We start from the raw sequence: 17143 nt of genomic DNA, 5'->3' as shown, positions 1-17143 counted from the left end.
CTGCTCTGCAACGAGAGAAGCCACCGCAATGAGAAGCCTGCACACTGCAATGAAGAGTAGCCCCCACTCGCCACAACTAGAGAAAGCTGCTGAACTAGATCTTCTATCTATAATTAACAGTGTTCCTGGTTACAAGTATATGAACTTATATTTATCTATTTTATCATGTCATATTCAGCCCATCATTCTAACAATTTGAGCCACAAAGGAGATAAAAGCAACATTCAACCAAGATAAATAAAAAAATACAGCCAGTGCTTTCCCAATATAGACCATAAAACTTAAGAGACCTGTTATAGCAGGTAACACTTCAACCATCTTGACCTTTCCTAAATTTTACATTCAGCTGAAAGTAGAACATGAATTTTCCTCATGAAAATTTCATCCCTTAAAAAGTAAAAGTAGGAATGAATAACCTAAAATGGCAGACAATGTGGAAGTAATAAGAACCTTGGGAGAAAATGGCTAGATCACTTTAGAGTATGCAATATGGACATATTCAGATATGTACCTACAAATTAAATACAAAGATACATCTGATCCAAATAACATTCTGACTAAAACCAGTGAAACTAAAAAGAAAAAAGTTCAAAAAAGATGGGAGGTTCAATCATGTCTTTGGAATTGCCTTTCTAAGCATAATACCAAAAAAAGATTCCTAAATGAAAAGATGAATAGACTTGCCTATTTGTACACTCAAAACATCACAAAAAATTTTTTTAATCTCATTATAAATTCTCTTATAAATTATAAAGAGTAATTGAACTTCATCAAATGAAAAATTGGCAATTCTCACTAGAAAGCAGTAAGTGGCCTATAAATATATGGGGAAAAAAATCGTTAACCTCAGTAGTAATAAGAAATATAATTAAAACAGTGAGATATAATTATCTCCTTAATAAACAGGGTTGGCAAGAATGTAAGTACAAGGATACTCTTATACACTACAGGCAGAAATGTACACTGTAGATTCTTTCAGGAAAGAATTTTGTCAGTACTTTTAGATGCAAAATTTTCAGTACTAGTAATATATTCAAGGGAAAAATATGGATTAGCAAATATTTAGCATAAGAGTTTTTATTGCAATGTTATTTATAATAGGGAAAGGCTAGATTTAACTTAAATCTTCAATAGCAGAGTATTAATTTAATCAACTAGGATATGATGATAACTGTATACTATGCAGCCATTAAAAGTTATTATACATTAACCAAATCACCATGTTATATATCTGAAACTAATCACATTGTAAATCAACTATACTTCAACTAAAAAAAATATACAATAGATAATATATTGCATGTTTTATTGTCATAAAAATATGCATAGAAGTGTTAAGTAACAAAAAAGCCTTACGTATACTAGATGACCCATTTTCTTAAGTATTCATATTTTTTAAAATACATACTCCAAAATATTTGCAGCGGCCATCACTAGATAGTAGCGAGAATCTTACAGATGATTTCGTTCCTACATTTTATGTTCTAAATTTTCTACAATGATACTTTGTTTTAACTTAGAAAAATAAAGTTGTGTAAAGAACAGTTGGCATTAAAAAATGAAATGGCATAAAAGACTAGAATTTCCACCACAATCCTGAAAAAAATAAGAGAAAAAAATTTAATTTTAATAAAACACTATGGCTACGCAGTAACTATAAACTGAAAAATATTAGAGGGACATGAGAGACAATATGGTAGCAAAATCACAATAAAAACTAACATAATTACATATATATTTTTAAAACCTATTATAGTAGTGTCTAGAAGGTTAAATCTCTAAAAATATCTAGGCATGTAAAAACGAGAGAAATAACAAAAGAGTTCTTTTACCAAGCTTGAAGCAAGGAAATAAAACCAGGACATATGTTCTTCCCTGGGGAAGATGGGAGAAGCAAGTCTATTCTCACTTTGCATGCATCTTCTCCTACAGAGAATATTAGCTTAAGACAGGAAAGAGCAGAACAAGTACCATAAATATTGAATGCTACCCATGGAGAAATATTGAGTTCTGCCTTATGGAGAAAGTAGTAAGGAATCACCTAACTTCTTCAAATAAATAAGTTCAGGTGTTCAGACCTTGATGAATCATATGCCAAGGTTCAAGAACTGCTTACAGAGTTGAGGTCAGAGTCATTGCTATCTCTGAGAAATAACAAAGGAAAACAGAAGTGCCAGATGAAGGCAAAATTCCCCAATTTAAAAAAGAAATGATAAAAATGATGGGTTGTGAAAATTATTTAACCTAAATATCAACACATGGAAATGTAACAGAAGAACAGAATTCACAAGTAAAATCATGGCAAAATAGTCTTAATTCTTTTTCTTATGAGATTATTAGGTTACTTGTTCTTAGATTGGATAAGCAACTGAAAGTTTGATATCTTTGAAGACGAGATGATGAAAGCATTCTACAGGTCAATACTGTTAGATCTATGGAGCACTGAAGAACTGTACACAGATTGTGTTGATATAATGGATTAATGTTAATGTAGAGGAAAACTGAAGGAGTTTTACACTTAAAAAAAAAAAAGCTAAGGAAGGGAAAAATTTAACTGCCATCACATGTCTAAAACACAGTCATATAAAAGAGTAGACATCTACAACTTTACTGCCCCTGTACAGATACAAGATTAAATGGCAGACATAATAGGAGCAGTTATCAGTCAGCAAAACAAGTAAGTTACATGAGGACTACTCAAGCAAGGGATAAGATGCCTTTTGAAAAAAAGAAACTCTTCATTAGAGTAAGTAGCCCTTATTATATGGGCACCAACTTGGATAGAATGCTAGACACACAAATAATACATTGGGTGGGGGAATTCTATGATTCTAAATATTCTCTAAGTATAATTTTACCCAATGGTAGCTCTCTATTCAGACTCTGGGCAGGGGAAGGGCTCTTCTGATTATTTGGTGGAAAGACGACAGAAAAAGCAGCACATATTTTGTCTTCACAGTTGAAGATACATTATTTTAATGTCAACCTGGTTAATGTTGGTGTCCTTACATTTTAGCAGGGCTAAGACTACCAGAAAGAATGTACAATACCTAATAGATATAAAACCTTTTCATGAAACATTAATGTTAATCATTCAGCATGATAATATTAGATTTTCTACTCTGGGTACCAAAAACATCACGACAGCCTCCTTATCAAACTGTAGTATATACATTAAATCAGTGATTCTCAAAGTCTGGTCTAGAATCTCCAGGATCCTTTCAGGAGGTCCATGAAGCCAAAACTATTTTCATAATAACACTAACATAGTATTCGCCTCGTTCATCCTCATCCTCCCACGAGTATAAAGTGAGTGGAGATTTCCAGAGGCTACATAATGTAGAGAATTATGAAGAATGCAGAACAGACTGCATGCAGAAGCACATATGGGAATCTAGCTTTCTTATATTAAGCTAGACATTGAATTGATTTGAAAAAATGTCATACAATGCCATTCTTCATACTATATTTTTTATTTTAGAAAAGTTACTTTTCATAAAAATGGTACTTATATTAATGTAACAGATTTAGTGTTATTAGTATTAATGTAATAGATTTAGCTACTTATATTAATGCAATAGATTTAGTATTATTTTATATATTTAGTATTATTTTAATAAATACAATATTTAATAATATATTAAAATTTTTGTTTTAATTTTTAATACAGTAAATATCAATAGAACATATTGATAAACAACATAAGGAAAACTCTATGAGCTCCTCTGTAATTTTTAAGAGCATAAAGGAGTTTTGAGAACAAAGTTTGGGAACTACTGTATTAAACCATGCTAATTACTCTACATCAAAATTTCAAAGGATGCTGGAATCATCTATAATGCAAATAAGTACTAAAAAAATAGTCTTCCCTCAGAAGACATTCTAACCAAGTAAGTCCTAATTTTTAGGATCAGGCACATATCTGGAACAGGGCTAGGTTCAGGACTGAACTCACATGGGTCAATAACACCATCTGCATAGAGTCAAGAAATAATGCTAATAGCAAATGTAAAATTAGAAATGTTATAAAGAATTACAGCTGTACAACCATGAACTATGATAATATCAATAACTCAAAATTCACTTTTCCAAAGAACTTGTTACACAACTCTATCAATATTTACATCAATATTAATAACTGCTAATAGCATTTAATATTGAAATAATACCAAGAGATATGTATATTCCATCTCCAATATTCCCAAGTATTTTTCTATTAACACCTTTTCTATTTTACCAAAGACTTTTAAAATCAGAACTCACTTCAAAAACTGAATTCAAAAGATTTTCCTTAGAATAGTGAAACTTAAAAAAGCAAAACAGAAAAAAAAAATAGCAGTAAAAATAATAATTCTCTGAATTAAGACCCAGCCTCCAAGCATCATTTTATTAATTACTTGAAACATCTATATATAACAAGGCATAGATAAAAATTTATTTACTGATCTATCAGGTATACACTCTAATAAAACTTTGATATATGGAAATAGCTAATTCCCTAAATTAATTCTCCTCTGGCAGGGGGGGGGGAAGCTAGATTTTTTTCTACATTCCTGATACTCCATGTGATTTTAAAATTCTTAATTTCAGTAATAACAACAATAACAAAAATAATCACAGCTACCATGTAATGAGTACTTATTAAATGCCACTTATCATCTCACACATGGTATCTCATTTAAGGCTTATACCAATTCTATAATCTACACATTCTTTTTATCCTGAGAGAACCCAGCAAAAAAAGTCTCTAGGGGATTCAATTACCTGAACTCTCACTACCAAAATGTGGGAAAGACTTCTGATTTCAGTCTCTGCCCTTTCTACAACAATATGCCACCTCTCTTAATCCTTCATCAAATATGCTATTCATCCAGTATTAAAACTGGGCTGACATTATTTTAAATTTATATCAGATAATGAATATAATGCCATTAATTGAGAGCAAAACTGAACTTTTCATGTAACGGTAAGAGTAATTCATCATTTTGAATAACATAACCAAATGGTGGCATAGAAAGGAATTAAAATAATGTTTCCTTTGTGTGATATAAAAAACTTATAAAGACACAATTCTTTATTGAACAAGTAGTATAAAACAGTCCAATTACTTCTAGATCAGTCTGTTTTTCAAAGCTTACTCTTTCAATCATAGAAACTAGTCAAAAATATTTTTCTAAATCAGTAAGTCATTCAGTATATAGATAAAATTTCTAATGTTTTGAAGTTTATTATATTTTCATCAAAGAACTCATAGAAATATATAATGCTATACAAATGTAAACAGTTATTACTAGATTAACCATATAATTTATCATTCAAACCTATATACTTTTTGAAGAAGAGACACTACTAATTATTACAATGTAACAGGTTTAACCAGAACTGTCCCAGTAACCGGGACTTGTGGACACCCTAACTATTGCCCTAGACTCTTCTGCTATTCATTACACCCACAGTCCTCCTACAGCTACGTAGTGGAAAGATACGCATGCCTACTATGTAAAACCATTTGGCTACACATTTGACCACTGTAGCACAATATTAAAGAAATACTTTCTTTGCCAGCCACCCATATTTTAAAAGGCTATTTCATTAAGATAATTCACATTAAGATAAAACTGCAATAACTTCAACTATACCTCATCCTGAAGTTCATCACCACTTTTAACAGAAGCAAGCATATCATATAACGTACAGCAAAGATCTTCTATTCTTGTTGCTTCGGCCATTTCATTTAAAGTTGCATTTAAGTACTTCTCAACTTCACACCACAAAAAGGAATCGTTTGCTTTTTCCGCAGGCTTGAGGTCCGGGGTGGAATGCTCCTGAAAATGGTCAGTCAGAAACTTCTTGTAATCCAAACTTATAGTTTTCTGGGATTCACCATTTATTGGCAGCTCGTCAAAGTGGTCCAAATCATGCATGTCAAATGAAAATGCTAAATTTTTACCAAATAAAACTCTATCACCATATTCATCTGTTGTCATCTGGACGAGAGCAGTAAGACTGTCTTTACAAAAACGAGAAGTAATTCGATTAGTAGCATTACAAGCTGCAGTGGCAGATGATGAGGGAAAGGGACCAAACATCTGTTTGATAGCCTTTGTCTCCTTGTGACCAACAGAGTCCTTCAAGTGAAATGTCTTGAAGAGAAATGCAGCCGCACTTTCAACTGCTTCTTTCCCATTATCCGTTCCAACTATTCAGACAAAGGAAACAGCATTAGCTCAAATGGATCATGGTTGAAGTTTCCATTTTCAAAGAACTACTACAAATCTTCCTCTGAGTAAATCCAACAGTGAAAACAGACTGACATTCTGCTATAGATAGATAAAGATAACCAATTCAGGAACAGGAAAATCCCTTTAAGTCCATTCCCAAGTTCCCAAAGAATTGTATTAGGTAAATAACCCATTATCAGTGTTATATCAAAGTAATTACCTACAACAACCCCTTACCTCTTTCTAAAAACAACTTGAAGCATTAGCTAAATCTTATTTAAAACCAAATTTTAAAAACTGATTTGATGAGCTAGTTAAATAAGTAAGGTGCAAAAAAAGTCTGAATTATAGACTTTTGGAGCTGGAAGGAAGCCTCACAAATCCATAACTTTCTTTCCACGTACTATACATCTGAGATGGCAAGAAATAAATTTACATAGTTTTCATTCAAAAATATTTAATACGCAAATCAACTACACGTCAATAAAAAATAAAGTTTTAAAAACATTTAATACCTTTTCTACAAGGGTAGAAAGGTCAAGGATGAACATAAAAAGAATCTTTTAAAATAAAGTCAGCCATATTACACATTTTCTTTTAAATTCTGCTCTTGAGAAGAGGCCAGAAGTAAATTCTTACTAAAGTAAGAGGAAGTAAAAAGGAGCATCCCCTAATTTCTTTAAGGCATTAATATCTCATATCTGATTCTCTCAAATAAAAGAAGAACCTGTAACTGTGTCATAGAATTCGAAGAAATTCTAAGAGCAGAAAAAAGGAACTTCAATCTTGAAAAGGCCCCAAAATGCAATGGGACTTACCTAAAGTAATATTGGTGAAGTTAGTAATAATATAATTAATACCATCATCTTCCTGAAACCATGGCTCCAATCACATTAATCACAAATCTTGAGCAGCTTATGATACAGCTCAGAAATTCAACCCAAACTCCTATACTTTGTTTTCAAGTCATGCCAGGAACTGACCCCATTCTTTTTTTCCAGCTTTACTGGCTATTATACATTTCCTGCTCCAGCCAACAAGAATTTCTTAACATCCAAAACCCAGGTCCTGTTCTATTCTATGCCTATTTCCTATGCCTTTATTTTAATCTTCCCCAAGGCCTCTGATTATTCAAATACTACCCATGTTTCAGAATCCAGCTCAATTGCCTCTTTCAAAGTGAGGATAATATTGTGTACATTGCTGTATTCCCTCACTGTTACCTAGCCAAAAATAGGTGTCTCAGCAGAGATTTAAACTGTTGAATTGAAGTGAATCCAGGCCTCAATGACACCAAACTAGTGTTACTACATTACACCACATTGCCTGAGTAACTTTTTATTGTTACTTTTTATTGTTTTATTTTATTTGATGTTTACAAATGTGTGTAGAAGACTAAGTTTATGTAAGTGAAGATAAGCAATTTTACAATGTATGTCCATTATTTAATTCTTTAAGTATGAAGTCTACTTTTACGATTATAAAGAATTTATAAAACACCATCTGACATATAATTATTCTTTTAGTATTCAGGAGAATACATGACAAAAATCTTCTAGAAATTAAATAATGCTTTTGAACTAATTAATTGAATAGGATTTGTGTATATTTTACTTATTCAGTCTATATATGAGGTTTGGAAAACTTAGGTTTTGGATAACTTAGGGATTGTGATAACTCTACAGATAATTCAACAGGTTTGGGACTACCGAAGTCTGACGGAAACTGGAATTCACATTTACAAATTCGTTCTTTATCTAACATTGTAAATGTTACTCTTTGGTAAAGAGAGTATCATTTTGCATCTTGGGATTTTCCTTAAACAACTTACTAAAAACTTTTACATTAAATTATCTCAATTCTTCCTAACAAAATTATCTCCATCTTTTAGACGCTAAAATAGAGACTCAGAATTAAATTTGGGAGAGATCAAACAGTTATTTAGTTATTAAACAAGATTCAAAGAAATCTTCTAACTCCCAAAAAAAGTTCTTTCTACTACACTACACTTCTAGAAAGTAGATTTATCTCTAATTCTCATTTAATAAACAAACAATCACCACCGTAGGAAATAAATAAATTTGAGAATAGTAAATTTATTACCAAAAGTGGAATTAACTTAAATACCTATCATTAGGTCACTGGTTAAATTATGTTACAGCCATACATTACATTCATTAAACATAATACAGTGGATCCATATATCTTGCCGTAAAATAACCTCCACAATACATTAAGTGAGAAAAAAAAAAGTGAGTTATGAGTTCACTTTTAAAGAAAAAAAATAACTGCAGATTCATAAAACATCTACAAAGATCAAAACCAATTTTCTCAAGGATTCAAATTTTTAATTTGAGCCCTTTTGTAATCTACAAAATTTCAAAAATAACAAATACTTTAAACTCTTAAGCCTAGTTCGGTAAGGGTGGTTCATACATGTTAATATCCTTGCCTAAGTACTAATTCTTCTGCACAACCTACTCCACCCCATCTCTGAGTTGGGCTGCTAAGAACGGACATGTGTCCACACCACAAAGGGGTTTCTCAAAACTGAATCTCTGTAGCGTGCTACTTGAGAGTCTGGGAGTTCCAGTTTTTGAGAAGCATTAGCAAACAGCATTTGTTGCCATGGCTGGCTCTCCAACAAAGAAAGAGACGATCACATTTTGAAACTAACGGCAAAGTGACGACTTCGATGGCGCCGCATAATGGCGATCGCACACGCGTCTTCCAGCCCGGAGCCGAGACATGGTTGCGGCGCGCCGTCCGCACGCGATGACGTATCACCATAGGGGAGCAGCTGTCAGAGGACCCCTGATAAGAAGGCAGCTCAGGATGGAGCAGAGAACTGTGGGCCCAAGGAGGGCAGCGACAAAGGCGACCCCCCCCCCCAATTTGCTAGTACAGCTCCCCCATCAAGCGGTCTTTTGCTAACTGAAATATGTGAGGGGTGTCTGTAAAACAGAGATAAGATCTGAAGGGAATGAATGCAATCACATGTCTGACTTGTCAAAGGTCTGGCAGGCCCCACCCTCCTCTCAACAAAATGGAATCAAAAGGGAAATCTACAGGAACCTAAACGCTTCTCTGCTGCTCCCCTTCTCCACAAGCCGGCTGAACCAGCACACAAATTACTGACCACACTGAAAGCGGGGAGGGGGGGGCGCTGGGAAAATGTGCGTGGTACACTTCCAGAGTAGAAATTTAGAATAAGTAGCCGTGTTCTTGCTTTCTCACACACTATATCCAAAAATGGAACTTGTTAGATTAACCATGATCTTGTTCACAAATAATCTCTTTCTCCCCGCCCATTTCCCTTTACATTTTAAGTACAATTTAGTAACAAGTAATCTTTTAAATGATTATTAGGCTGAAACTCTTTGGTCAAATACACCACTGACAGTGCTAATCTTTCTGCGAGGAATAGGGATTTTAGGAAATTAGTTTTGTCCTCAAAATAAAGTCTCAGTAAAGAATAAAATATACACTAAATAATCAATTGACTAAAGTTTGAATGAAACTTAAGATCTCCAAACCTTTATGGAAGCTAGTCTAGTTACCTACCACTTGAACATCTAATTTTCTATACATAAAACACTGGTGCTGTAGCCCAGAAAACTGGCTCTATGCACCTAGCACTGCAACTGCAATACATTTAAAGAGATGTGCTTAAAAGGTCACTAGAATACTTTTTATTAATAATAAATTATTATTGCCCTGCCTGCTTTACAGTTATATTGAGAGCAAATGAGATGTATGTGAAATGTAAAAGTGTAAAAATATAATTAGTAACTGATTACTGTAACATAAAACAAATTTGTAAAATCAGAGTTGAGTGATGACAATCAAATCATCCTCAACACACAATTTACTTATATATTTTTCTTTTGATTGCAAAATATTAAGAATTAAAAGGTTGTAAATTATAACTTTTTAGTTGCCTACCTTTATAGTTGAGGAATTCTTTAAAAAGGATGAGTCGGAAATTTTAATTGAAAAATGAATAAAAATATCCATCAACTGTTTACATCCTTAATTGCTAAATATTCAATTAAGAAGTTGTCAACAAATGAGTTCCTTGACTAAGTAATTCTTCAATGTGTAGGAGAACGTATTTTACAAATTTATTTTTTCATGTTATGGCCAAACTTTAAATGTCCATTTTACCCCTGACATTTGATCTGTAACTGTAAATACCAATATATTATAACCCTGCATCACATTATTAACTTAAGCTCATTCCATTTGTTAAAAATACCAGCAAGGAAGAAAAGCTATAAAAGAGGAAATTGACAGTAACACAATAATAGTGGGGGACTTTAACACCTCACTTACACCAATGGACAGATCATCCAAAATGAAAATAAATAAGGAAACAGAAGCTTTAAATGACACAATAGACCAGATAGATTTAATTGATATTTACAGGACATTCCATCCCAAAACAGCAGTTTACACTTTCTTCTCAAGTGCACACGGAACATTCTCCAGGATAGATCACATCTTGGGTCACAAATCAAGCCTCAGTAAATTTAAGAAAATTGAAATCATATCAAGCATCTTTTCTGACAACAACACTATGAGATTAGAAATGAATTACAGGGAAAAAAACGTGAAAAGCACAAACACATGGAGGCTAAACAATACGTTACTAAATAACCAAGAGATCACTGAAGAAATCAAAGAGGAAATCAAAAAATACCTAGAGACAAATGACAATGAAAACACGACGATCTAAAACCTATGGGAGGGCTTCCCTGGTGGCGCAGTGGTTGAGAATCTGCCTGCCATTGCAGGGGACACGGGTTCGAGCCCTGGTCTGGGAAGATCCCACATGCCGCGGAGCAACTAGGCCCGTGAGTCACAACTACTGAGCCTGCGCGTCTGGAGCCTGTGCTCCGCAACAAGAGAGGCCACGATAGTGAGAGGCCCGCACACCGCGATGAAGAGTGGCCCCCACTTGCCGCAACTAGAGAAAGCCCTCACACAGAAACGAAGACCCAACTCAGCCATAAATAAATAAATAAATAAATAATTTAAAAAAAAAAAATAAAAAAACTAAAACCTATGGGATGCAGCAAAAGCAGTTCTAAGAGGGAAGTTTATAGCTATACAAGCCTACCTAAAGAAACAAGAAAAATCTCAAGGAAACAATCTAACCTTACACCTAAAGGAACTAGAGAAAGAAGAACAAACAAAACCCAAAGTTAGCAGAAGGAAAGAAATCATAAAGATCAGAGCAGAAATAAATGAAATAGAAACAAAGAAAACAACAGCAAAGATCAATAAAACTAAAAGCTGGTTCTTTGAGAAGATAAACAAAGTTGATAAACCATTAGCCAGACTCATCAAGAAAAAGAGGGAGAGGACTCAAATCAATAAAATTAGAAATGAAAAAGGAGAAGTTACAACAGACACCACAGAAATACAAAGCATCCTAAGAGACAACTACAAGCAACTCTATGCCAACAAAATGGACAACCTGGAAGAAATGGACAAATTCTTAGAAAGGTATAGCCTTCCAAGACTGAACCAGGAAGAAACAGAAAATATGAACAGACCAATCACAAGTAATGAAATTGAAACTGTGATTAAAAATCTTCCAACAAACAAAAGTCCAGGACCAGATGGCTTCACAGGTAAATTCTATCAAACATTTAGAGAAGAGCTAACACCCATCCTTCTCAAACTCTTCCAAAAAATTGCAGAGGAAGGAACACTCCCAAACTCATTCTATGAGGCCACCATCACCCTGATACCAAAACCAGACAAAAATACTACAAAAAAAGAAAATTACAGACCAATATCACTGATGAATACAGATGCAAAAATCCTCAACAAAATACTAGCAAACAGAATCCAACAACACATTAAAAGGATCATACACCACGATCAAGTGGGATTTATCCCAGGGATGCAAGGATTCTTCAATATACGCAAATCAATCAACGTGATACACCATACTAACAAATTGAAGAATAAAAACCATATGATCCTCTCAATAGATGCAGAAAAAGCTTCTGACAAAATTCAGCACCCATTTATGATAAAAACTCTCCAGAAAGTGGGCATAGAGGGAACCTGCCTCAACATAATAAAGGCCATATATGACAAACCCACAGCAAACATCATTCTCAATGGTGAAAAACTGAAAGCATTTCCTCTGAGATCAGGAATGAGACAAGGATGTCCACTCTCACCATATTCAACATAGTTTTGGAAGACCTAGCCACGGCAATCAGAGAAGAAAAAGAAATAAAAGGAATACAAATTGGAAAAGAAGAAGTAAAACTGTCACTGTTTGCAGATGACATGATACTATACATACAGAATCCTAAAAATGCCACCAGAAAACTACTAGAGCTAATCAATGATTTGGTAAAGTTGCAGGATACAAAATTAATGCACAGAAATCTCTTGCATTCCTATACACTAATGATGAAAAATCTGAAAGAGAAATTATGGAAACATTCCCATTTACCATTGCAACAAAAAGAATAAAATACCTAGGAATACACCTACCTAGGGAGACAAAAGACCTGTATGCAGAAAACTATAAGACACTGATGAAAGAAATTAAAGATGATACCAGCAGATGGAGAGATATACCATGTTCTTGGATTGGAAGAATCAATATTGTGAAAATGACTCTACTACCCAAAGCAATCTACAAATTCAATGCAATCCCTATCAAATTACCAATGGCATTTTTTGCGGAACTAGAACAAATCATCTTAAAATTTGTATGGAGACACAAAAGACCCCGAATAGCCAAAGCAGTCTTGAGGGAAAAAAACGGAGCTGGAGGAATCAGACTCCCTGACTTCAGACTATATTACAAAGCTACAGTAATCAAGACAATATGGTACTGGCACAAAAACAGAAACATAGATCAATGGAACAAGATAGAAAGCCCAGAGATAAACCCACGCACCTATGGTCAACTAATCTATGACAAAGGAGGCAAAGATATACAATGGAGAAAAGACAGTCTCTTCAATAAGTGGTGCTGGGAAAACTGGAAAGCTACATGTAAAAGAATCAAATTAGAATACTCCCTAACACCATACACAAAAATAAACTCAAAATGGATTAGAGACCTAAATGTAAGACTAGACACTATAAACTCTTAGAGGAAAACATAGGAAGAACACTCTTCGACATAAATCACAGCAAGATCTTTTTTGATCCACCTCCTAGAGTAATGGAAATAAAAACAAAAATAAACAAATGGGACCTAATGAAACTTCAAAGCTTTTGCACAGCAAAGGAAACCATAAACAAGACCAAAAGACAACCCTCAGAATGGGAGAAAATATTTGCAAACGAATCAACAGACAAAGGATTAATCTCCAAAATATATAAACAGCTCATTCAGCTCAATATTAAAGAAACAAACAACCCAATCCAAACATGGGCAGAAGACCTAAATAGACATTTCTCCAAAGAAGACATACAGATGGCCAGGAAGCACATGAAAAGCTGCTCAACATCACTAATTATTAGAGAAATGCAAATCAAAACTACAATGAGGTATCACCTCACACCAGTTAGAATGGGCATCATCAGAAAATCTACAAACAACAAATGCTGGAGAGGGTGTGGAGAAAAGGTAACCCTCTTGCACTGTTGGTGGGAATGTAAATTGATACAGCCAGTATGGAGAACAATATGGAGGTTCCTTAAAAAAACTGAAAATAGAATTACCATATGATCCAGCAATCCCACTACTGGGCATATACCCAGAGAAAACCGTAATTGAAAAAGACACATGCACCCCAATGTTCATTGCAGCACTATTTACAATAGCCAGGTCATGGAAGCAACCTAAATGCCCATTGACAGACGAATGGATAAAGAAGATGTGGTACATATATACAATGGAATATTACTCAGCCATAAAAAGGAACAAAATTGAGTCATTTGTTGAGACGTGGATGGATCTAGAGACTGTCATACAGAGTGAAGTAAGTCAGAAAGAGAAAAACAAATATCGTATATTAATGCATGTATGTGGAACCTAGAAAAATGGTACAGATGAACCGGTTTGCAGGGCAGAAGTTGAGACACAGATGTAGAGAACAAATGTATGGACACCAAAGGGGGAAAACCGCAGTGGGGTGCGGATGGTGGTGTGCTGAATTGGGCGATTGGGATTGACATGTATACACTGATGTGTATAAAATTGATGACTGATTAAAAAAAAAATAGTTGTGTTAAAAAAAAAAAAAACCAGCAAGGCAGGCAAGTGGCTATAAACATTTTATATTTGAATAGAGATTAGCTAACTGATTGTTATGACAATTTATTTTACAAATATGTAAAATACTTGTACCAGCAACTTTCCTAGGACAGCATTATATATAAAAAAGTACAAAAATGATTCAACTTAAACATAACTATCCCATACTCTCATCATTTTTTCCCTCTTACATATTTGTGTCTGCTGCCTGTTAATGTACTTTTTTTCTAACAAGTATATCATCTAAAGTTGTCACATGAACCTTACAAGCATTCTCCTCATTTTACAGAGAAACACAGATATAGAAAGGTTAAATAACTGAAGTTTATTCCCCCAAAAGGACTTCAAGTAGTGAGACATTCAGCCATGTCTCACTACTTTAAGTCCTTCATGATAAACCAAGTATCCTTAATATCTGTGGGCCAGTTTTTGGACTCTCTTCCATCTGGTTTATTCGTCTATCCTTGGATCAATACTTCACTGTCTAAATTACTGATCTTTATAATAAGTCAATATCCAGAGAGCAAGCTCTCCCTCTTTGTTTCTCAAGGTTGACTTGGCTGTCCTTCACCTTTGAATTTCCATGTAACTTTCAGATTATCTTGTCAATTTCTACATTCAAACACATACCCACAAACACAAACCTGCTGAGATTTTGACTGGGATCACATTGAATCTGTAGATCAATTTGGGTAAAAATGATATCTTTATAGTAGTGAGTGTTTCAATCCTTTGTATATCCCTCCATTTATTTAGGGCATCTTTAATTTCTCTCTATAATATTTTAGTTTTCCAAGAGGAAACCCTGCTCATCTTTTGTTAAATTTACTTCTAGGTATCTGATGATTTTTAATACTTTTGAAAATGGCATTTTTGAAAATTTGCTGCTCGTAAGTAGAAATAAAATTGATTTTTATACTGACCTTACTAAATTCATTTTCTAACAACACAGTCATATGACTAATGGCAGTTTTTTTCAATCTTTATACTCTTTCTTTCTTTTTCTTGCTTTATTACATTAGCAAGGACCTTTAGTACAGTGAGAAACAGAAATGATGATAGGCATTCTTCTCTAATTCGCTATCTCAAAAGAGAATATTTTTCAACACTGTAACATTAAATATAACGTTTGATCTAGGGTTTTTTATAGATACGATACCCGTTAGCAAATTAAGGAAGTTCCTTTCCATTCCTAGTTAGCTAAGTATTTTTTTAAATCGCAATTGGATTTTAGATATTCATAAAATGCTTTTTCTTCATCTACTAAATAATCATATGACTTTTAAACCTTTATTCCTTTACATGAATCACACTATTTTTCCCATTTAATAATTTAATAATTAACATTTTGTGCACGCACATGCACTTGCACCTTCTCTCTCACGTGTATTTCTTTAACTGATCCATTTGACAGTATGTTGCAGTCTTCATGACACTGAGATTTAGGATATCTTACATAGCCACACCACCTATCTCACCTAAGATCTTACCTAATATTACCTAATGATACCCAACACATATTCAAATTTCTACAATGGCCCCAAATATATCTTTATACTTTTTTTCTGGTTCAGGATTAAATCAAGGATAGTATATTACATTTGATTATTATGTGCCTGTAACCTCCTTTAATCAACAATACCCTCCTTTTTAAATGACATTAAATGACCTTGCCCAGTAAAGCCAAAAAGGCACATAGATTTCTTCGTCTGAAGGTTTTTAATTACAGATTCAATTTCTTTAATAGTCATATATTCATATTTTCTATTTCCTCTTTTGTCCATTTTAGTCATTTTTGTCATCTTGGTCCTTTGAATCTGTCAAAAGCTTTGCTCATTGTCTCATCTTCTTCTTCTCCATCTGGCCTCCTCTTCCAGAATGGACAGTCACCTTTAGGAAAAAGTGGTCCAAACCAGGGTCATGCTTTTGGGGTTTATTTCTGCTTCTAGATCTTGGCCCCATAATTCTTCAATGCTTTGGTAGTATGCTGATGCAGTCAAACAAATTTTATGTTTTATAGTTTTTCTAGTTATTCTCAGCAGAAGAGTTGTTCCAAATTACCTTGTCTGCCAATCTATGAGAAGTAGAACTCAACTTTTTTGGAATCCACAATTTTCAAGATAGCTATTTTTCACAAATACTTCTGCAAAACCTCCTGCCATATCCCATACACAACAGGCCTTTATTATTCTAAATGCCTACCCTTGCTTCCATAGACAGAATTACCAGATCCTGCTAATACCTTCTTATACTTCCTTTTTCCAGTTATTACTTTATAAACTGCTTTCCACTCTCAGTTTTGATTCCTCACTTTTTTATAGTAAAATCTTATTTCCTTGACAACTCAAAAAACATAATGAATTCCCAAATTCCCTAAACCACACTTTGTAAGTTACTCCTGTCCTACCTTTTGGTTCATGCTTTTCTCAAAGATAAAGTTATTAAAAGTAAAATGCATAAAAACACCAAAATCCAAATAAAGCAGGGGTTATAAATTAAAGAAGGCAAAACAAACATGTCTGTGTATGGCAAAATAACTTGAACACTGAAAAAAAACAAAACTAGTTCAGTTCTGGCTGAGTTCTGATTTGTATTCAGGATTCAGAGTAAAATTACTAGATCATTCTGTTTGGCCTTAGGAGAGAGATTCACTTACAAAGCTGATTAGGGAACTGCTGGG

General features: G+C 33.8%; 1 protein-coding gene across 1 annotated transcript in view; it reads right to left on the bottom strand.

Moving 5' to 3' along the window:
- The window catches only part of ASCC3 (activating signal cointegrator 1 complex subunit 3), a 338512-nt gene that overhangs the window by 289926 nt on the left and 31443 nt on the right, over positions 1-17143 (bottom strand). Inside the window, 1 exon segment of the mRNA XM_036871893.1 lies at positions 5640-6199. Coding sequence (XP_036727788.1) covers positions 5640-6199 — 560 coding nt within the window.

This window comes from Balaenoptera musculus, chromosome 12, assembly GCF_009873245.2.
Source record: "Balaenoptera musculus isolate JJ_BM4_2016_0621 chromosome 12, mBalMus1.pri.v3, whole genome shotgun sequence".
NCBI classification, from domain to species: Eukaryota; Metazoa; Chordata; class Mammalia; order Artiodactyla; family Balaenopteridae; genus Balaenoptera; species Balaenoptera musculus.
This window is presented reverse-complemented; position numbering and strand designations above follow the sequence as displayed.